This window comes from Pteronotus mesoamericanus, unplaced genomic scaffold (assembly GCF_021234165.1).
Source record: "Pteronotus mesoamericanus isolate MK-2021 breed Mesoamerican mustached bat unplaced genomic scaffold, CSHL_Meso_final contig_163, whole genome shotgun sequence".
Lineage (NCBI taxonomy): Eukaryota > Metazoa > Chordata > Mammalia > Chiroptera > Mormoopidae > Pteronotus > Pteronotus mesoamericanus.
In genome coordinates, this window is record NW_026555064.1 from 6,552,720 (window position 1) to 6,575,800 (window position 23,081).

Here is a 23,081-nt window from a genome sequence, read left to right on the forward strand (position 1 = left end):
GATGTGGTCAAGTGAGAACTCCTCCGAGAAGGTCCCTTGTTTGCATTTGTGGGGGAGTGGGGTGTCTCTGAGGAGGGTCGGGCATGAAGCAGCGATGTCTGTGGCCCCCACTGAGCACAGTGCATTCGTGTCTTTCCATAGCGTTCCTTGAGCACGTCCATTTGTGAACACCTAGGTCTCCCTGTGCTCATGAGGTTCTTGCCTAAGGATGCGTCTGGCCCAGAATTCAGGAGAAGAAAGTGCCAGGATTGATGCCAATGAGCTAACAGAGCTGGAAAACGAGGAGGGGCCTCTCTTTCCTACACACCCAATTTAAAAGGAATGCTTTTGTTGTTGAGTTGACACATCATGAATGCCTCTCTTTGGCAAGTACTGAACTCAATCCTCATTAAGTTATTGAGAAGATTAAAAGTGAAATATACGTGAAGTTCTTAGTGCTGTGCCTGTAGGATTTAGAGGCTCAATAAATAAATACCCTTCCTGAATTTATAGTGGCTTTTTTTTCCACATTATAATGGCCCGTGACTCTAGTAGCCTACCTCTGAAAAGGCAGTTAATTACGTGTCGTATGAGATGAGCATATTCAAGATTTATATTCAGACCTGCTATTTTGACCCTTTGTAGTATCTATGGAACTCTTGCTAAACCAAAATGACCTTCATAGAGTCACAGCGCAGTAGGTGGTCTCCACCCAGGGTACGCTCTGACTGACAATTCCTGGAAAGACAAGCAGAGGCTCCTCTCTGAACTGGGCTGGCCGCATTTTTTCTTGGCCTGACCTTGGGCCAAAAGGTCACATGTCTGCTAACTGCAGGAGCCTCTCATCAAGTGCAAAGGGATGGGAGACCTCAGCTCCATTTACACCTGAAGAAGAGGCTTACTTGCCCCACTCTGGCATTTACGGCCCAGGGTGCACATGTGTGTTTTCCCCCAGATGTGTTTAATCCGGCTCTCTCAAATTCTCTTTACCCCAATCGATGTCCATGGCGGACGAATGTTGGACCTCTGAGTTTCCGAAGAGACTGAATGCCCTTGCACTCACCTAGCCCAATAATCAAAGCCAGTTCTGAACTCCAGGTTTAAAAAACCAGACTTCCTTGGGGTGGTTTGGAGAGGCAAAGCAAGGGCTCCAGTTCTCTCTCTTGCAAGAGACACAACCCCAACACTCCTTTTTTTTCAAAGCGTTAGAGGAGATGAGGCTGACACGCGGAAGAGGGACACAGTTTTTATTTCCGCGGGTTCCTTAAGGCAACGGAGGAAGCTCAGAGGCCACAGGAGTCTAGTTAATGAGCAGGTTATACAATATTCATTGTGCTGAGTTTAACTCTTCAAACAGAACGTCTAATTGTGAAAAGAAAAAAGCGGCTAAATGCAGATGGTAAGACAACAAAGCTCGGGAAGGATGCCGTGGATGAAAGCGTCCTTCCGCTGCTTCCTCCGCCAGCCGCATGCTGACAGCACCCGGCGCTCGTCAGCTGCTCTCGTTAGCTCTGTCCTGGCTGAGAGACCAGTCTACAGGGCCTACAGAGGCCACAGGGAGGCCTGGGACCATGGGCTTCTCAGAGGACTGTTTTCTTGCTACCCGCAGAGGGAGTGATCCAGTTGTGGTCAGCTCCAACCAAACCACCACTGTTCTCCCGGCTCTGCCTGACATGCCGAGTCTCATCACTGTCACTCTTGGCAACGGCATCGTGGGCTGGCTCCCTGAAGGACACCTTCGTCTGCTTGTGGCAACACTGGGTGTGTAGGTCACAAAGGCCAGCAGCCAAAGCCATGCCCAAGGTGGCCGAAAGACAAAGCAGGATTCCCAGTTGGGGAGTCCTGAGCTGGATCCCTGAAGGGGCACTGGCTCCCTCTTGCCCAGCCTCAGGCCTTGGATGGGCCTCCCTGGGGCAGCCCACTCTGCCCTCTCCATTTCCCTCTTCCACTCTGGGTAGGTTGTGCTTTGACCGAGGCAAGAAGCTGGCAGAGGGCCCAGATACCTCTGACCAGCCAGCAGTAGCGGGTGGCCTGGGAGAGGCCGAGGCATGGAAGACAGGAGTTGCGTTGGCTGTCCCAGCCCCAGTCCCAGCCCCAGCCCCAAGCCCAGCCCCAAGCCCAGCCCCAGCCAGTGCTTCAGAGGGCCAGAGGCACCGAGGATAGGTAAGAGGGACAGTGTCCAGGCAAGGCCTTGTCATGGTCCTGTTAGAGGCCCCCACCTTGTGCTAGAAAAGCAAAGGGAAAAACGTCCAAGGGGCTGGTCTTCACCCAAGTTGCCACTGAACTTTGCAGCCAACCTGTATTCTTTAAAGAATTCCAGGCAGCAGCTGAAAACCCCGTCTCGCATCTGCTCCTAAAAGAGCTCAGAGTCAGAAGCCCGAGTAGATAGCTATGTGTTTGTTATCAATGGGGACAGGGCGGCTCATGGAAACTGCACAGAGAACACGGAGGCCGGGTGCACAAATACACGTAGGGGGGCTCCCAGACCAAGACCGGTGACTGTCATCTGCGACGGCCGAAAGCTTTATGCATCTCGTTCATGCTAACACCCACGCAAGGGGGGCCATTTAGTCTTGATGGTGGTTCTGGTAAATTTGAGTAAGAACATTACACCATGTTTTATTCTGCATTCTTTTTAAAACTTCAAGGGAATAGTAAATCAGTGAGTATGCATGTTTTATATTGTCCATTGATCTAACCTCTGGGACCACACATGGTCTTGTGAGGTCAGTGTTATGAAGGAAGGGTTGGGGGGCAGGGAGGAGAGAGGAATTATTCATCAAGGCTGAGTGGGAAAACAAATCACTTAAACTATCAATTTCTACAATTGCCAATAACTGCAGAGACAAAGGCTGGTATTGATTGGTAGAACAATGCTATGTGTATGTTATACCCTTGCCTCCTTCTCTCTTGCTTTGGCTACTACTCTAGTAGGTCTGATTACCCAATCTGGAACTTCACACTCTGAGTTCAAAATACCAACCTCACCCCCCTTGCATAACTTGGGCTGTTACCTGTTCGTTCCTATCTGAGGACAGGCAAGTTTCCAAGGAATCAGAGCTTGGATCACCCTGAGCCCTAAAGGGAAGGAGAGAAGTGCTGAGGAAAGGCCATTAAGTATTTGAATCAAAAAGCAACTTTTCCTGTCCCTGCTGTGTATGCTGATAAAATCAGATTTCCTTGAAAGATGTCTGAGTTTGGAGTTAGAGGCTGGAGGTGGGGGTCGGGGGAGAGGTGAGAAAGGATGACAGCAAAGAACTCACTGAACGCTTTTATTTATTATTTTATATAAATGCATATGTATGTATTATAAATTTATATATATAAAATATAAAAGATATTTATATTTTGCTTTATTGATAGCAACATGTCAGAGACCTCACCCCATCCAAGAGAGTGCCCTTCCCCAGGTGATTATCATACCCAGCCCTTTTGACCAGTAGCCCTCCTACAATCAGGGTTTCTCATACACTTAAGGATAAATATGGTCGAGATCTCTTTCTCTCAGACTCCAAGAAGTTTGCATTTCCTCAGCACCCTGGTGCTTGGCCTCATCCCACCACCTGATGGCCTGGCCCACCCCCCTGGCCCATTACCTGTGGTGGGTGCTGGGGCAGGAAGCAAAGCCCTGGGTGAACAAGCTCCTGAGGGCCACCAGCCTCTTCAGCCCATGGACATCCAGGGAGGGTTCTAGGGTTGGATTGCTGTCCCTGCTGGGTGGCTGGCCATCGCTGACAGTAGTAGCTGTGTGCAGCGATAGCTGGAACACAGTCTCTGCACCCCGATGAAACTCTGATACCCCAGCACTGGCAGGAACAGGATCTAAGCTGTCCTCCTCCACAGCCCCCACGACGGCAGCAGCAGGGGCGTCTCGTGCGCTGCTGCGAAAGAGTGATGGGCAGACTGGGAGCTGAACAGAGGCCCAAAGACACCACAGAGAGAGTGAGAGCATTTTCCTGGTGTTGATTAGCACCAACAGCTATAATAATGGGTAAATACTAGAGACTTTAATGTGCCTTGAGGATAGACCACTAAGTGTGAGCCACTCAGAAGTGTCAACATAAAAATGATCTGACCAGTAACATAAGCTCCTACCAAGCAGCAACGCACTCCATTTCTTAGGTCTTTAGAGTGTAACTCCCTGGACTTCTGGGCTTGTACATTCCTAACAGGCACTCATCAGGGAATATAGAGACCACTGCATTTTTTCTCACCTCTGCCAAAATCTGCTCCTAGTTAGAAAAAAAGTAGAATCTCACAAATCAAAGATTTTTAAAAGTGCTCCATCTTTCTTGCCATATTAGTAACACTATGAGTTTCCCAGATACCCCAGCCAGGTGGCTTGGTTGGTTGGAACATCGTCTCATACACCAAAATGTTGTGGGTTCTATTCCTGGTCAGGGCACATACCTGGGTTTCAGGTTCAATCCCCAGCCGGGGTGTGCATAGGAGGCAACCGATCAATGTTACTCTCTCACATAGATGTTTCTCTTTGCCTTCCTCTCTCTCTAAAATCAATTAAAAAATATCCTCAGGTGATGATTAAAAATAATAATAACAATAATAATAATAAAAGAAGTTTCCCAGGTGATGATACTGACCTGAGCCTGTGCTGCAGAGGCCCTGAACTTCCTGCCGCTGCCTTATTTCCCCCCTGTGACTGGCTGGCATTAGAAAGAGACGCACACAATGCAGTAAGCAAGTGCAGGCTTTGCAGCCAAATCATGGGGTTCTGTTCTCCATTTGGCTAATTCCTGGAAGCTTTAGGCAATTTCTCCTGCACTTTCATCAGTTTCTTCACTTGCAAAATGGAATCAACAACTACCTACACCATGTAGTTGTTGGGGGGCGGGGGGAATGAAGTCTTTGAAGAAGTATGAAGCTCTCCTGGCCCAGGCTTGTGCCGAGGGTCTACCGCCTCAATCCACAATTAGAGCTACAGAGGTAGTGTTCACAAGAAGTGTTGGCAGGAGTCTCTCTACCCATGACTCCAACCAGGTTGGGTTGAATCTTTTGGGGGGAGGGAGGGTGGTATTATTTTGTTCCAATGCCTTCATCACTCCAAAACATCAAGAACAAGTGAAAAACAAAGAAGTCTAACTTAGGCACAGAGAATGTGGCAAACATTCCAACAGTTTTTTAAAATTTCCGCCTGAACTCTAAATGCATTCGGACATCTGCAGACCCACTATGTGCCAGCATTGTTGCAGGTGCAGAAGAGGTGCAGGTTGGTGATTTGTTTCTGAACTTAAATCTAGAAGGAGAAACTCTTAGTTGCCCAACTTCATCAATTATAGTGTGATGACAGCTTTAATACCAGAGCTAAGGAGGCAATTATATCTGCCTACCAAGAAGTATGGGGAAAAGTTCCACAAAGGAGACATCTGAACAGCCCCTGGGAAGATAAATAGATCATCCTGAGGAGCAGTCCAGTGTGAGGAAACATCAGAAGGCAACACATGGACACCAAAGTAGGTCACATCCAATGAGGTTGGGTAGGGCCCCACAGTGTCCCAAGGGTCTATTGGGAAATGTTTGAGAAATACAATACGCTGTCTTCCCATTGTGAAAATTTATAATTCCCACTGGCCTACTGAGGTCTTCTTACAGCTAACAAATCTATTACTCTTTGTTAGATGAATGATACCTCCCCTGACAGACAGACAGACACACACACTCACTCACTCCTTTTTCCTCAGGGAAACGTAGGGTCTGTGAAGAGGAAGAGGCAGGAAAACAGACTGGAGCCAGAAGAGGAGGAATGTCAGCAGCATAATAAGGACTTTACCCTGTGGCTGCTCAGTCCGGAGTTTTCAACCCCCTGGGAGACAAGCTTCCCAGCAGGGTCAACCATCAGAGAGGGGGTAGGACCCACAGGACTCAGGAAGCCTCTTCCTGAAGCCTCCCTTTTATTCATATTCATATGAAAAGCAGCATGCTTGGGGTTAGAAAGTAACATTTGCATGATTTATAAAATTAAACATGAGACTTCCGATGCGTGGTGGGCTGGCAGGGTCTTCTGTGGGCCACTCTGAAATGCCTTCTCTGCTTTTAGGAATATCTTGGCGGGGAGGCTGGAGGAGCAGCACTGGGCACTGGGGAGAGGACAAGGGTGTGGGGCGAAGGGGCAGCCCATGGTGAGCCCTGAGCTGGGTCCGCCAGGGTGAGCAAAGTCAGGGATACAAATCAGGTCCTGGGCGTGCCTTGTTAGCCAAGAGCGAGGGAAGAATAAAGGAAAGTGGGACTGAATGGAGAGAACGCTAGATTTTCTGTGCAAGGGATTGGATGCCTTTCTGAACGCATCTGTTCAGAGCACTTAACTAGAAATAAACGATGAAAATGAATTCCATAGCACCAGTAATTTTCAGGTGGGTCAAGCATTCTCTAGCTGGTTAATGTTTTCGTTTTTTGTTTTTGTTTGTTTCAGAAGTTCACGGGCCAACGGGGTCTAAAGTCATATGGTGAACCAGGAAAAACATCCATTGTCATCCAAACGGTCTCTCCTGATTCTGTTCTCCCGCCAATGTTACTCTCTCACATAGCCGTTTCTCTTTCCCTTCTCTCTAAAATCCATAAAAAAAATCAGGTGAGGATTAATAATAATAATAATAATAAAAGAAGTTTCCCAGGTGATGGCAAAGAGCCCAGGCTGCAAAGAGCCATCTTCCTACTGTGGAAACTCACAATGAAACCTGGGTGAGTTTTTATTTAAAAATAGAAGAAAAGATCATGTATATCTGAGCTTCTGGGTAGCTTCAGGATTTGTGATGACTGGTAAAGGTGAGGGTGGGGAAGGTGAGTACTATTTTTCAGCTTTGTAGCACCGCTCTAACTCGTCAGCCTAGAGCTCAACCTGATTTGCCAGGTTAAGCAGACAAATAGTGTTTGTTGCAACAACCGCAGCAACCGCACACATCCCCGCCTGCTAACATCTGTTACCACACCCCCAAGACCTGCTTAACAGTCGGCCGAGGAGGGTGTTTATTACTTGTGCTGCAGAAACTGGAAACTAGTCATTCTGAAGTGAAAATAGATCACTATAAAAATAACGATGACAACCCGGCTGTGGTACCTGGGGCAGGTCCTCCAATACCCTCTGGCCTCTGCCCAGGGTTGGCCGCAGTGGGCCTGGTTCCACGCGGCCGTGGAATGGGCTCTGCTTTGTGTCTGTTGAGACACAACAGATGATTCAGTCCTTGCCCAGTAAATGAAATATGACTGGGCGACTGATAAACTGTGGAAGAAGAAAGCGAAGTGGTTGAGGGTTCAGTTTTCCTTGACTAATACCGAGGGTCATCCTACTAGAAAAGAGAATGAACAAAAAGATAGAGAAGAACAAAAGTCTAAACGAATAGAAGAACCGGAGAGAAATGATTACATTACCCCTTGAATGACTTCATTGTTTTAAAGAAAAAAACTCAGTAGCAGCTAATAATGAAAATAGGAGAGGACAAGCACAAATCAAGAAATGTAACCATTAAAAAATCTCATTTTGATTAAAGCGTAGCTTCTTTAACTATTTAGATCCAAAAGGTTTAATCTTTGACTTTATTATTAGCCACTACTGGTATATTGTTAATTGAATCACACCATCAATTGAAAATTTATAATTCTTTTGTACAATTGTACAATTCTATTGCAATCACAGATTCTACTGAAAATTAGAAATAAATCATTAGTAAATACTCTAAGTTATATTTTAAATACATAATGCCTTTCTTCAGTAAAAATTCAGTTTCATAAACATTCTCTCATTCTCCTCCCCCAGGTTTTACTGAGGCAGGGATTATCGGCAAGCATTATTTTTCTCACTGTAAGTATCAGAAAACAGTTATAAAAATGTGACTAATTAGCTGAGGCCATCCAGAGAGTTAGGGTGCCAGCAAGAGTTCTGTGCAGGCCTCCACTGTGGATGTTATCATGGGAAAGAATCCTGGGGGGAGAGAGCGTGGGGTGGGAGAGGCTTCCGGTCAAGTGACTTAGCCCCTTTCTGCCAAATGGAGATCATAGCCTCCAAACCACTTCTTATGTAGCACCACATAGCAGCTGCGATGGTAAATCTGAGACTAAAAATGAGATGCTTTGAGAAATAGAAGTAACTCCACAAGGGTAAGGAGTTCACACACTGCACACGCCTGCATTGGATCAGAACCGAAGGCATGGCAGAAGCTGGGTCACGCCAGCAGCCGAGTGGGTAGCATCACGGCATGGGGTTCTCCCCTCGCTGTCCTGCCTGGGACGCAAGGACGAGGTGGACACCTCTCCTCGCTCACTGTCCAGTGCAGCGGGGAAGCCCGGGATCTGGATGCTGCCACCCATAGGTTCCGCCTTCCTCTTGTATCTCTGAGCAAGTGGGGAAAAGCAACTGAGGAAGAAAAGAAATGCACCATTTCCTAAAAACAACAATAAAATTCTCCTTCTTGGCAAACACAAGTGCCTGATTCTGAGCAAAGGTGACGCGTGCACCCTGCTCTCTGTGGCCAGGCAGCATCCTGAGCCTGCGGCCCACACTGGCCCACCCCTAGGAGGTGGAGCTGTCATTGTTATACCCACGGGACAGCCGCCCAGTCAACGGGCAGAGACTTCAGCGGCTTCCCCCGGGCCCAGGACGGGGCCCGCCTGCCTGCCAGCCTCCCTCGCTCCTTCTCGGCTGTCTCTCTGCCCTCCCACCAGCAGCCCTCCGATCCTCCAGGGAGAATTTCCTGGGGATGTTGACCAAGGTTCACCTGTGCCCAGGGAAGACGGGGAGTCGCACACTACGGACCAGGGATGATGGCAAAGGAGGGCGATGGGGGCAAATGTTCTTTAGTTACCCTCCACATAGGCCCTCTGGACGGGCCCCAGGGCTCTGTCCTTGTGGTAAGGCAGCCAGAGGTGGGGGAAGTGGAGGGGAAACTCCCCTCTTTTCAAAGTGGAAGGCTAGTGACGAAGAAACGGCGCTTTGCTCTCTTTAGGAACCTGAGGTCCCCCCACAGCCTGGGCAGGGGCCTTCCACACGAAGGACAGGGTTCTCTTCCGGGACTTGTCCAAGTGGGTGACCACGCTGGCCTCTTCCAAACAGGCCATCAGTTTGGAACGCGGCGGAACAAGAAGCAAAGTGCTGGCTGTTTGATGATCGGACCCTCTTCGGGCCTGAAGTAAAAATCCCATGAAGTCACGGCTACTCCTCACAGTCACTGAAACAGAGAACGTCCATTTGAGGTGACACTCTCTGTATAGGGCCACATGCTGGTTTTAGGTGGGCATCTTCGAAACTGAAAGCTTGAGGTTTGAGGCCAGCCCCCACAAAATGAACATTTAATAGGGGAGAAAAGAAGTCCTGACGTGCTATTTTATACCACAAATAATTTCCATTTGGATCAGAGATATGCAAAAATGGAATACAAAAGAATTTAAAACAACACTTCCCCCCACCCCCTTAAATATGGGAGTTAGGAATGCCCCTCGAAGCAAAACCCAGTAGCCATAAAGGAAAGTATGATTTTTAAAAAATTCTGAATATGGAAGAAATAAAAATAATAATAAACTGAGAAAGTATTTATAAGATACAAAACAGACAAATATACAAAGAGTTATAGTGAACCCATAAAAAGATAACCCAAAATTATGAAAGGATACCACAGAAAATACAACAAATTCAAATATAATCTTAAAAATAATTATAAATGAGATACTAGTTTATACCTGTCACATAAACAAATTTTAAAATGCGTAATGACAACCAGTTTTGACTGGACTACAGGACAATGAGAGCGCTCATTCACTGATGCTACAATTCCAAACGAGCCAACTCTTCCAGGGGCTAACCTCATAGTATTTTCCACATTAAAATGCAGTTCCCTCTAATATATGCTATTACATGGATCTCCCTAGAAGCCATCATAGTAAGTGAAATAAGCCAGGCCCGAGACGAGGAATACCGTATGATTCCACTTTCATGCACTACCTAAAAGAGGCAAACTCATAGAGACAGAAGAGTCAAGATCACGAGGGGCTGGAGGGACAGGCAGATGGAGAGTGATTAAGGGAGAGGGAGCTTCGCTCAGGACAATGAAAAAGTTCTGGAGATGGGTAGCGGTGAGGGGTGTACAACATTGTGAATGTACTTCATGCCGCTGAATTGTATACTTAAAAATGGTAAAGCGTACGTCATGTATAAAAGCCACCCACACACACCGCACAGTGACCCTTAGATACCCTCTGATCTAGCGACCGACACACCCACGTAAATCAATGGGGCAAACTCTGAAGTTCACTACCCAGCCGCCTTTCTCCACTTAGGCTCTGAAAACAGAACCCAGATGTTGTTATGTTCACGTGGCAAGCGGAGCCCTCTCGTTTTCAAAACACTTGGGCTCCTCCGTGTCCTCAGACTAAAATGGGCACTACAAGGTCCTCTTTACCCGTGGCCCGGATCTGGCCAAGGCCAGCAAGTCAGCAGAGAGGGCTCATGAGTCTTGAGAATAAATCTCGCCCCCTAGAAACTTTATTCCAGCTTTGGTACCAGCATGAGACCTACGACCCCAGAAGCCCCCCCAAGCCTGGGCAATGACAGAGGATGACACCCGGCTCGTTGACGGTGGCTGAGCAGGAACACAGAAACCCCTTCAAACCTTGCCATTACTGAGTCACTTCACCAAACAAAGAAACTCCACCGTCAAACTCAGCGGGAAAATCAAACGTCTTCCTTTACCCACCAACTCTCTGTTAATCAGCTTTTCTGGCACTTGCAACTAAAAGAATCCTGGCTCATGCAATGAGCAAAAGTATAAAGATGTCAAAAAAAGTTTCTATAATGCCAAAAACTTAGAAAAAGTCGATATGGAAAACATGGAAACAGTAATAGGAAACTATTTAAATCCATCACATGATCTCTAGAAAACTGAGTGTCATGAAATCACTGAAAATAAGCTTATGTACACACTGAAAGATACCAGTATGATTGCTGGGTGAAAAATGCAGACACTGAACAGAATGCTTTGTGTCTTCATAAGGTTATATTCATTGGAGATATCACACTTGCGTGAATGGAAGATTTCTGGAAAAATGTACAAGAGACAACAATGGTTACCTCTAAGGAATCAAATTGAGTGTCCAGAACAAGGGAAAGAAAACTTTTACTTTTTATTTTCTACTATTTGTATTGTTTTAATATTTTTTAAACATATAATAATATCTTCAAGCTATCTATAAATTTTTTAAAAATTAGCCACTCATTTCTAATTAAATAGTGACTGAAGTCAGCGTAGTAACTTTTATGGGCTTACTAAACTCAACTTAGTGTCTGTGACCATTTTATTTTCCATGCATTTGACCTTTTAATGATAAACCTTTGAACAATATTCAGTTACTCTTCAAGAGCAGGCACTGCGCTAGGCAGGGACTACACAGGCCTGAACGGGATCGTGCGGTCCTCCCCTTCAAGGAGCTCACAGATTAGGGTGGGATCCCAGAAAAAAACAAACAAACAAAAAAAACCCCAGCAATTGAGACCTAACAAGTAAAAACTGACTCTCACTGAACCCACCCGGTGCTCCCTTCAGCCCCTTATTACGCATGTTGTCTTAGTTCCGATCGTAAACCCAATTGTTTCTACTCATTCACCTCCTATAAAGATTCGGTGTCACCATATATTGGGTCGTTTCTGCAGATCTTCCTCCCTAATAGATGTGCTGATCCTCGCCACGTCCCTGCCCCTAGCCACAGAACGCCGGCTGCCGACCTGGGGACCCCCCTCTGTGGGGACGGCTGGGCTCGGAGAAGCCTCCGTCCTCGGGCGGCCCCCTGCGTTGGCCCCAGCCTGCTACACACACGCTGCCATTTTCTAGCTGTGCCACGGTGTGACAGCATTTGGGAAACTGAGAACAGCCTGAATTTCAGGGTTAGGTGTAAGTTGGCTGGGGGAGGGGGCTATTATCTTACCTACATACATTCCTCCCACACACTTATCAATAGAACAAAATGATTGGATAACACAATATGTCAAGAGCAGATTTCATTTTCATTTATCACTTCTAATTCCCATTGAATGAATTAGCAAAAATCAAAGGAGTTCACCTGTAGCCACACGGACACTTTCCTGCCTACACTCAGCTGCCGCCCTCAGCACCTGTAGCGCTCTTCTCTGCTTTACTACCTGGCCTCTTGGGAGCTTGGTCCAAGGAGGCAGGCGTGACTCTGAAGAGTGTGTGTGTGTCTGCATGTGTGTGGCTGGCGGCGGGGGAGGGGGCGGTTAGGGGTTGATGGAAACACCCCCATGGAGTTTCATGTGGGTTCTTAGAGGTCCCCCTGGAGCAAGGCCCAGCTGCCCACAGCAGTGACCTGCGCAATTTGTGTCTCTGTCCTCGTCTCCCTTTCCTCTCTTCCTCGTCTGTGCTTCCTGGGATCACTTCCCTAATACACCAGCTGCGCTTGAGTTCTTTCTCTGCTTTTGCAGGCATGTGAACTAAAATGGCAGGAAATGTCCTTTTCACTCCCCAAATAGTTTTAGTTTTAAATGAGAATAAGAATCTATTTTCCACATGCAGATACACAGGATGCATGAAGTTTGTGCAGAGTAACTCCATTTATATCTCATAATAGGGACAGACTAATGTTTTATGATAATGCTATCCGTGCCCTTTTCCCTTGTAAAGATGAATATCAATAGAGAGATTAGCTATGTGGTTTTCTGGATAACAAATATTTCATTCCCGTCTTTGGCTACATAATTGCTCCTTAGGATTAAGCCACCCTGTAGCCCAGGAAACTCCTGGTGGGGCAAACACAATTTGGAGTGTGTTGTTAGGACCCTGGGACTCCCCCAGTGTTTCAAGGCCTTTCCCATACACACCTGGCACCGTGTCACCTGGCGAGTAGGAGGACCTGCTGGTGTGAATGGTGACATGGTGGGTCCTGGGGCTCTGGGGCTGGGCTCGAATGTGCTTGCGCTGCATGTCCTCACAGGCCACCGAGCTGGCACCGTGGGCAAAGCAGATAAGCAGGAAGCCAGGCAGGGGGCCACACAAACCCAGCCTGCGAGGGCCATGGGGACCCTCGCTCCTGTGCCACAAGAAACAAGAGCTTCAGTCCAGGTGCTTAAATAAGCCTGTGACACTGTGACTGGCCTGAGTCCCACACTGCCTTTAAACCCAAGATGCCTTCCACGCTGCCTCCCCAGCGTGCAAGCGCTCAAGGTCAAGATCAAAAAGACACATCAAGCTATAGGGAGTATTTCATTTCTAAATACGTTTTTTAAAAACCTTCCTTATTTTAATTTTCTCAAAAGACCAGGCTGCTGCTTTTTAAGAGAGACTTTAATATTTAAGTGAAACAAATAAGACAATAAAATCATTGTATCTTAATGTAAACTCCTTACAAGCTGTCTGCTATCCAAGGTCAGTGTGAGCTCTAATATATTATTGCTGAAGTGAGACACACAGTATTGCAACATGGTCAGGGAACATGGCACATAGTGGCTTGGATTAACGTCTTATCTCTATAATTACAAATTACAGAATTAAATGCCACAAAATTCTGTCAACTATTAATTATTTAGAGGTGATTGCTATATTCATAATGTTTTGATAGCTCCTTGTCCTTCCTCCTGTTGACCATTTTTAGTTATTTCACTACTTCTTTGCAGAATAAATGAGCAAAGAAAGTTACAACCAAGCCAAGCCATTCTATACCTTGTTAAAGATAGTAGCTAAAAAAGAACTGGCTCAAGAATGGAACAAAATAATTGGATAAAATAACATTTACAGAGTAAATTTCATTTTTGTTTGCCACCTTGAATGAACATCAACAGAAAGAACTAAAAGTTGACTGTGAAAAAGAAATTCACAGGTGAACATAAAGTGAGAGATAGCAAATCAGACAGGTAAAAAGTTCTCTGAATAAATATTCAAGACTGACAGGCATTTTAAAAAAAATTAGTTGTTTGTGTTTATAGTCCTATGCACAGGTATTTTAAAAGTTTTGCTAAGATTTTGATCTAAGGAGCAATGCAAATCGATGACAGCCCTCCTCCCTAGTAGGTTGATTTTAAAAGGTAAAAATAAAATGTAAAACTTTAGTGAAACTGGATATAAAAGAAGTAGATAAAGAGATCATCCATGCTACCAACTAATCAAACGTCATCTAGTCCTGCCCCACCTTTGCACGCCGCCGCCGCCACCATCCCCTGCACTGATCAGACACGGAGCTGGAGCATGATCCCGAGGTCAGATCTCTCAGGCCTGTCTTCAGAGTCCTTCGGACAGCCCCTTCCTCTGCTAGGTCAGCTTTCCGGGACGCAGAAACCTCTACCCAACAAGGGACCGTTCCTGTGCCTTCCCGCCACGTTCGGGGATAATGAACCATGAGTCACACAAGCCGTACTCCCAGCCGTGGGGACCCAGGACCCTGCCCATTTTCAGAAAGGCCACACTGAAAGTGCCCCTTGCGCCCTTGTGGACGGCAGAAGGTGGCCTCTCCCATAGGCAGATCAAACCCAGGCTCCTACAGAGGGAGGGGGTGAGAGCTCGTGATTTCTGCTCCCCCGTCCCGGCACCTCATCTACCTGGACCTGAGAAAACACGCACTTCCCTAAGAGCGCACGTTCCTTCAGGCTCGATGGGATTGCAAAGGCAAATCCTTTTAACAAGCCTTTTCTTCTCCTTTCGGCTCCTCCTCTCACGGGCAGTTAAACAGCTGTTACCCTCACCCTGGCATCCACAGGAACTGCCCCTCCGCGTCCGAATCCAGGCCTTAATCGCATGGGTTTGCTCTGAGTCACATACTCACATACACACACTCACACCGTTTCCCATCAACACCATTCAAGCCCGTGTGAAGAGCTGGACAGAACGGGGACAGGCGCTGCCCACGGCGGGCACTGGCACCCTCGGCGGGGGCCGGACGCCTTCGGCTTGGTCACCCTGCCGCGGGGCAGACGGAGGAATCAGCCAGCCTCAGCGTCCTCCACCGCGGGGTCCCTGCGCGCTGCCGCCGTCGCCACCCCTGGCGAAGGGCGGTGGACGCCAGGGAGGCAAGCGGCACACAGGAACTTGTGCCTGCACACGCCTCCCCTCTCCACGGCACCGAAGCTGGATCTCACAAATTTGGATACATGTAAGAATCACCTGACGCTCTTGGTCACAGCCCAGAGCCCGCAGAGCGGTGGTTCTCAGAGTGGGGTCCCCAGAGCACGTCAGCATCACCCGGACCCCACTCCAGGCCTACTGAGTCAGCAATCGGGGAGCGGGGCCTAGCAACCTGCGGCCTGCCAAGCCTTCCAGGTCATTCTGGTACAAGCAAGATTTGAGAAGCGCTGCTATAGAGTCCCCAGGCTTCTTTCCAGACCTGTGAAATCGAAATCTGCAGGGGAAGGTACCAGAAATCTGTATTTTTATTACACACCCTAGGAGGTGCTTTTGACCAGGCAAGTTAGGAGAACTCTGAGTTGAAGCATCCGCACAAAGTCAGCCAGTAAAACCTCCGGGACTCTGGAGGCCCCATCCCATCTGGGATTGACTGAGGGTGACTGGGGCTTCTCAAAGGACATTTGACCGATTACGGTGACAGCTATTACGAGTGCCTGAACACCAAATCTGTGCCAGGCATTTACTGGGACAAAAAACAAAGATGAATGACACTACCCAGATTCAAAACTACACGCAAGAAAATGGAAGAGACTCCAAAGGCTACATGGGGTGTGAAGTTACAGGAACAGAAACAGGTCAGTGGTTGCCAGCGGCTGGGGTCATGGGGCGGGCGGGCGTGAGTATGAAGGCAGCATTTTGGGGATGATGCGACTCTTCTGATCAAGTATGGTGGTCACACAGCTGTATGAGCTTGGTAAAATCCACCGACTATGCACCAGAACTTCACATAAATAAAAACCTTGGGAAAAAAAATGTAGAATAAACAAACAAAAAAAATGGAGCTGACACACAGACACAAGTAACTATTAGGCAAATGGTAAGTGGGATTTTTTTTCCCAAAGGAGTTACAGGAGATGAACTCTATGAAGATCCCAAAAAGGTCCGCAGAAGTTACATTTGAACTGCATCTTAAACAGTGAGCAGAGTCTTTGTCAATACAGAACAGAGAACATTCTAGAATAAGAAGGTACTGAATACACTGCAGTCCATGCCCTGACTACAACACCTATAGAGTCTCACTGTTCAAAGTGTGGTCTATGGGCCGCAGCACCCACACCACCGGGAGCTCATTAGAAATGCAGATTCTCACACCCCGGCTACTGATCTGCTGAGCGGGTTTCTGCTTTTGAACAAGCTTCCCAGAGGGTTCCCAGGCATGTGAAGGCCCGGACACACTTCTCTAGAGCGTCTGCCCACTTCTCAGCCCTGGGAAGAGTCCCTACCTACCCTGTCAACCCCCTCCTCTCGCCAAGACTGGATGGTTAGAGGCGGCCAGTTTCCCCAAGACTTCAACCCATTCATTGATGGGCAGCAACCAATCGGGCTGACTGGAGACTCTGGACTTGCCGTGAGACACGGATGGATCGAGCTAAAAGGTGAAGGCGGGGTAGAAGGAAATGGGTGACGTGGAGAGCAGAAGCCAAATTTCACTCCCGAGAGCTCTCTCATTCCCCTTCTCCTTTATTGGAATCTGTGTGAGGGCTGTGTGCGCGTGCTGGTTTCTGCTTTTCCACCCCCAAACCTTGACCATGGGGTCCTGAAAAGGGTCTGGCCTGTGTGAGATCCGCCTGGAAAGAAGGCTTTGAGAGAGGAGGAAAGCAAGGCTGAAAACAGTTGCAGAAGCCAAACTCTGAAGAGAGTTGTACTGGAACGCATCATGGTGAGGACGCCAAACCCCCGTCAGGGGGAAGAAAGGAACCAGAGGTCTCTGAATATGCAGTATGTGCCTTTGGTAACTCATTAGTGGCCTTTTCCCACTGTTGAAATTGACCAGTGGTTTTTAATTAAATTTACCGGGGTGACTTCGGTTAATAAGATTGTTTCAAGTATACAATTCTGTAACACATCATCTATATATTGCATTGTGTGCTCACCAGCTTAAGTCAAGTCTCCTTCCGTCACCATATATTGGACCCCCTTCTCCCTCTTCTACCCCTCTCCTCTCCTCTTCCCCTCTGGTAACCACCATACTGTTGTCTGCTGGACTAGTTTTTACATAGACACTGGCCATCCTAGTATAGTTATTGTAGTAAGCATCTCAAAATTTATCTCGATAAAATTTTTTTAAGCCTACAGATTTTTGGAGCACTGGGACCATCTGTGTAAGAAGAGAAAAATTCTCACTTCTCTTCAAACTCAACTCTAATGTTCTTAAAAATGGGAAATCAATGGACATTTACATACTGTAGATTCAGGAGGCATGTTGACTTTTGCTTCACTTTTTTATGCTACCATGCACTTTCTTCCATTAAAAAGAAGAACGGCTTAGTGCTCTTTCTCTACCCAGTTACGCTCTCCTCCATTCTCCCTGCTAAGAACGATACAGACAACAGGATGTTAAAAATCATTGATATTTGAATGTTTATTATTTGCAAAGCAATACTTAGAACAGTCAGCTGATGCAAGAATGTATCACTGGGATCTCTTCTCTCTAGTTGGCTCTTGGGGTGACAAGCATGGAGGAAGAGCTCGGAAGACAGCAAGTTAGATGCGTGACCTTGGGCAAGCAACAACGTTGGTGGGCCTCACTTTTCCCATCTGCAAAATGGGAGACTGTTAAGAGTTCTCACAAGCTTGTTGCAGGGACTGGAAGTACCAGCAGAGGGACGCACAGCAGTAAATGAGAGCTATCACCAGAAAGGAGATGAATCAAAGGTTAGAGCACAAAGGGATCGAAAATTGCTTGCAAAAATGAAACTTAATAATTACGGATCATCCCAAACTTGTGTAGCTTAAAAAATTTTTTAAAAAACCAAACCCTAAACTGAAGTGCTTTTTGTTTCCAGTTTATATTGCTTTATTCTCTTATCCTAGAATATTGAGCTCTTTTATTCTTGCTTTTATTTATCTATGCCTATTATATTATCTGAAAAATCTGTTATTCCTATACCTGAGTAACTGATGAAAACATTAAACTGCATACAACCAGGAAGAATGTAACACATGTTAAGTATAGTCCACACAGCCATTTATACATACACTTAATATCTTTTTCTTCTCTAAGGCTCTGTTGTACATCCTGCAATCATACTAAAAACTACTCTTATCAAACTTAAGAAATTTTGTTCAATGTGTTGAGAGACTAAGAGAGACCGTGGCTGGTTAGTTCTGAGGGTGAAATGAGGTGATACAGGCGAGTGGTTTAGACAGTGCCTGGCACAAGGAAACTGCTCGATATTGCCAGCTACAATGGCGGTGATGGTAGCAATGATGAGCTTAGGGTTATACTCCTCCAGTTTCATAGTCTAGACACTGTACTAATTAAATGTTATGTGGTCTTGACATGCCTTCTTCAAATGAACCCAAACAACCTCTTAAAAAACTCACCTCTGTTTTTGTTCATTATTGCACTTTCAGTAAAGGTCCTATTTGATACAAACACTAAACAGTGACTTGGAATACTGAGTGCACATGATGGTAAAAGAAATTTCTCTAAAATGATTTATGTAAACTCACAAACTGGCTCTCCTTTAATCTACATTATTGTTACAGTACTTTGCCAAATCCACCAGCATCCATTCCATTATAAAACTGGAATAAATGGAGTCCATATGGATTTGAACATTTTGTAAACAAGACCTAAAAACCGAGTCTATCCCAAAGCTCAAGTGTTTTATACTTTCATGAAGATGAAATACAAGGTCTGTCCAGAAAAAATCCAGCCATTGTTAATATAACGAGAATGGTTTGTGTGACACTGATGTAACCTGGCAGCCAAAGAGAGTGACCTGGAACATGTATGTGTGAATAAGGATGAATTCACTGTACTAGTCAGTGGGGGCAGTAGACATCACTGAATGAGCACATGTACTATGCTCATGTTTACATATGTATACATGTTTGGCCATTGCATTCAAAATGAATGAGCAAGTACAGCAATGAATCTGCATCAAATTTTGCATTAAGCTTGAACATTGCTCTGCGGGAACTATTCAGATGATTCGGAAGGCTGCAGCTATGGCAAATGGCGATTGGCAGCTTCATACAACAACATGCTCACCCATGCATGAAGTCTCATGCAGTTTTTTGGTGAAACATCAAAACACCCAGATGACTCAGCACCCTCCCAACAGCTCAGATGGGGTGCCCTGTGACTTCAGGCTTTTTCCCAAACTAAAATCACCTTTAAAAGGAAAGAGATTTCAGACCATTGATGAGATTCAGGAAAATATAACAGAGCAGCTGATGGCAATTGGGAGAACTGTGTGAGGTCCCAAGGTACCTACTTTGAAGGGCACTGAGGCATCATTGTCCTATGTTCAATGTTTCTTGCATCTTCTTCAATAAATGTTTCTATTTGGCATAGTACATGGCCGGATACTTTCTGGACAGCATGTCCAATTTCTAGCTGCTCTTACTTCCAAACTGCTGCTAAGAAAAGAAAATCTTTCAATAAGACAGATGAATCAAAACAGAAAATCTGGCTTGTGCTAGATGGGAAAACCAAGTACAAAGATGGGAGGCTGAGCCACATGGGCCTGTGGGGAAACGAGACAGACAGATGGAGATAATCATATTTCTGCATTATCTAGTCCTAAGGTTATCTGGAATTTCAAGACATGAACATATGGTTGAGATTATCAAATCCATCTAAAGTGTTCAGATTTTAAAAAGATTTCTCAAAATTTTGGTTCAATTAGAAGAAAAAGCACGGACAGCACCACTTTGTCCGGTAACACCCAGACCCACAAATGCAGTGTGGAGAGAAGGGACGGGGCTGTATTTACGTCGGCCTCCCACAAGGTCTAGCACAGCACCCTGCCTACAGCTGTTATTCAAAAAACGCTGCGCTGCCTTCCGTTACCACTTTCTCAAAGCCCCCTACTTGGCCACCTCCTCCTCTCCCAGACAAGGGACGCCACTCAGAGAGGAGCAGGGCAGAAGTCAGTCAGCGTCACCTCCACTGTCCTGTCCCTCAGCATGTACCGCTCTTGCCTGTCCGCTTCTGCGATCCCGCCCCTTTGGCTAACTGGCCTCCCGCTGGTGAGCTGGCGCTGGTCAGTTAAGAGCGCGGACCCCAGGGCTGGCTGCTGTGCACTAGACCAACAGGCAGCAGCTACTGGAATAAAAGGGCTGTATTTTTGCCATTGTATAATGCGCACTTTTTGCCCAAATTTTTGAGGGAGAAATAAGGATGCATATTATACGTGGGGAGTACTAATTTGTTATCTGTTTTATTTATGCTTATGCATTAAAGCCAGTAAGCAGTAACTCCAGAAAGCAATAACAATATCCGTATGCAAAATAATACCCTTTATAACACAAAAAACCAAGTATCTAAATATAAATAAATAATTGGGTGATAAGATTAAAACGAATTTTTTTTTTTTTCCTGAAAGTTTGGGCAAAACATGGGTGTGCTTTATACACAGGAGCGCATTAGGGCCAAATACGGTAGTTGCTGGGTACTCCGACCCCAGGAGGTCAGGACTAACCCTGCACCTCACAGCCTGGAGTCTCGCTCCACAACAATCGGGTCAGCCTGAGTCCAGGCAGTCAGAGCCACGCTGTCACACACAGGGCCTCCAGAAACAGGGTCACCGGGGACAAAAAACTGCGACTTCCTTCCGCCAACAATTTCTTTTTGTGAAGAGAGCGGTAAATGCAGTTTGGCTGTAAAGAATAGCCTTGGCCACAGAATGGGCTGGAATGTGCCTCTGAATACAAGAGCTAGCCAATACTCTTGAGGATCCCTTGCTCTGAGGACCAAGGTCAGTGTCGGTCCACACTAAGGAACAGACTGGCCCTTCCGCCCGGAGTGCTGTACTGGGGTCCCCTGTGAGTCCATGTGATTATCAGACAATTTTACCCCCCAGAGGTTGTTACTGTTCCACAGATTATTGCAGTTGCCAAGGCGGTAAACCACGCACAGCGAACCAATGCCGCCGAGGATTTTAGACCCTAAGGAAGTCCCTTAAACACTGTTACTGTCTGTCACATAATTAAGCACTCCACATTGCCCTGAATAAAAAAGCCTAAGACGTCAACCATCTCTCAGTACCACTGCCTTACTGGATGCTGAGATGAGAACAGGAAAGTCACACCACATGTCTGCCATCTGTATTTGTACTTGTCAACAGCTCTGTTTTGGGGTAAACAGTTTTGAAGTCAGAATCAATTTGACTTGTTGGAAGATTAGCCAAGGAATAGCTGAGAAGACCAAAACAGAACATGAAGTCAAATAGTCTAAAGAATCAAGCACAATTTCCGTCTCTCACTAAACATTCTGTTTTGTCACAGCCCAAGAGAAAGCGCATAGCAGCCAGGGTGTGGGGGCAGAGAGACAGGGAAGACGTGTTTATTCAAGTGAAAAATTCTTCAACTTAGAACAGATGTCTTTGCTACAATGCAACTGGAAATCATTCACTGACCTCTGGGAGACTACAGTTAAGAAAAAAGTAATTTTAGCATTTACACTTTGTTTCACAGTTGTACTAGTGAAGGTGTATGTGGGGACAACTTGCATTGGGTACAGTGCATACATAAGGTGGTCCTTATTACTCTACAAACAGTGGCATTTCCCAAAGTCGATCTTGATTAAAAGTAGTTCCATGATTGAAAACACTACCCACCGTAGAACTACTTAAAGAGAGAAGGCAAGGGGGAAACAAAGACACACACCTAAAAGGTCGCGGAAGAAGGCAGCGCAAACAGGATGCGACAGATCAGGGGGAGATAGGACGGAATGGCTTTGGGGAGCAGCTGGTGTAAGTGAATGAAGGGACATGGTAACCTGGCAGCCCCATAGATTCTAGAAAACAAATGAGAACATGTACGCTGCACTCGGAGGGACATCCATTTTCTCCCTAAAAGAAGTCATTTATAAAAGAGCAAATTGGTGATTTGTACTTACAGACTGGACCCTTTTCAAGCCCCTGTCAAGAAATGATAAATTATTGAAGCCCAGCATAGTGTTTTATTTTTGGTGTGCACACAGTCAAACCCTGCAAAATGATTGTTTGCCTTTCCCGAGTTATTAATTAAAAAATAATTGTTTCTACTTACTCCGTGATCTTTTAAACAAGAGACTGCCACGCATACCTCTCCAGAACCAGCACCGCCCCTTTCCCCTCCTTCCCGGTCCCGCCTCCACATCCTCCAACCAGGCAATTGTTTAGATTGGGGAGGGCGGGAGGGAGGCCAATCCGACGTTCACACAATTGTCTGGTGTTCATTCAACCACAGTGCCCAGATATATTTGTTGTCCCTGGAGACAGCATAAACTGTTCAGGGAATAAAGCAGGGCTGTGGAAATCTCATTAATAAATTGTGAAAACCCTCTAGGCAGGAGTCCCGTAACCGAGAGGGGCCCGCCTTGTGCCAAGCACTGTGAATGCCCGGTGCTCTGCTCCTGGACAGCGTCACGCTCACACACAGCTGCCCACCGAGAGGAAGGGTTCCCGAGCGCCTTCCCTGGGCAAGAGTGAGGAGAAATTCTTCCCGTCAGGTTAGCAACTGAAACCTGAACAAGTTTCCAAAGTCTAAGCTTTGCCTCAATCTACAGGACCACCAGACAGATGTGCGGGAATGGCTCTTCCCGGCTGTGTCCCCAAAACCAGCGGCGTGGAGCCGGCGCTCACAGAGGGAGCGAGGAAATCCTACAGGTCTCGCTGCACACGCGGAGAGGCAGGGTGACAGCGGACAGGCTTGGCTTCAATGGGACACTTCAGATTGCTCCCCCAAATTAATTTGGATTCCCACTCCTTCTGTGTAAGTGCCACTCTTAGATCTCCAATGCCACTGTTTATCTAGGTGGCTGCATCACAGACTGGACTTCCGACCTCATGGATCCTTTTGAACCTCAGACTGAAACTGGATGCCTTTGTAAACCATTTCCCTCAAGTATTTTGTAGGGGAAATAGAAGAGGATGGGATAAAGGAGGGCTGGTCTATGATGTTTGAGTTATCACTTTGCATTATTTTAGTCAGTTAAGTAAAGCAATCAACCCAAATGACACTGCTGGGGGCTTGTAAGTC

The 23,081-nt window shown here is 46.4% G+C and overlaps 1 protein-coding gene across 1 annotated transcript; it reads right to left on the reverse strand.

The window, feature by feature from the left end:
- Positions 1-1,523: 1,523 nt before the first annotated feature.
- On the reverse strand, positions 1,524-13,006 carry REELD1 (reeler domain containing 1). Its single transcript, XM_054595712.1, is given in 9 exon segments — positions 1,524-2,204; positions 2,994-3,057; positions 3,576-3,847; positions 3,849-3,889; positions 6,010-6,074; positions 7,073-7,213; positions 8,915-9,155; positions 12,812-12,952; positions 12,955-13,006. Coding segments are annotated over 9 exon segments (1,662 nt in total). The 3' UTR covers positions 1,524-1,559.
- Positions 13,007-23,081: the final 10,075 nt, after the last annotated feature.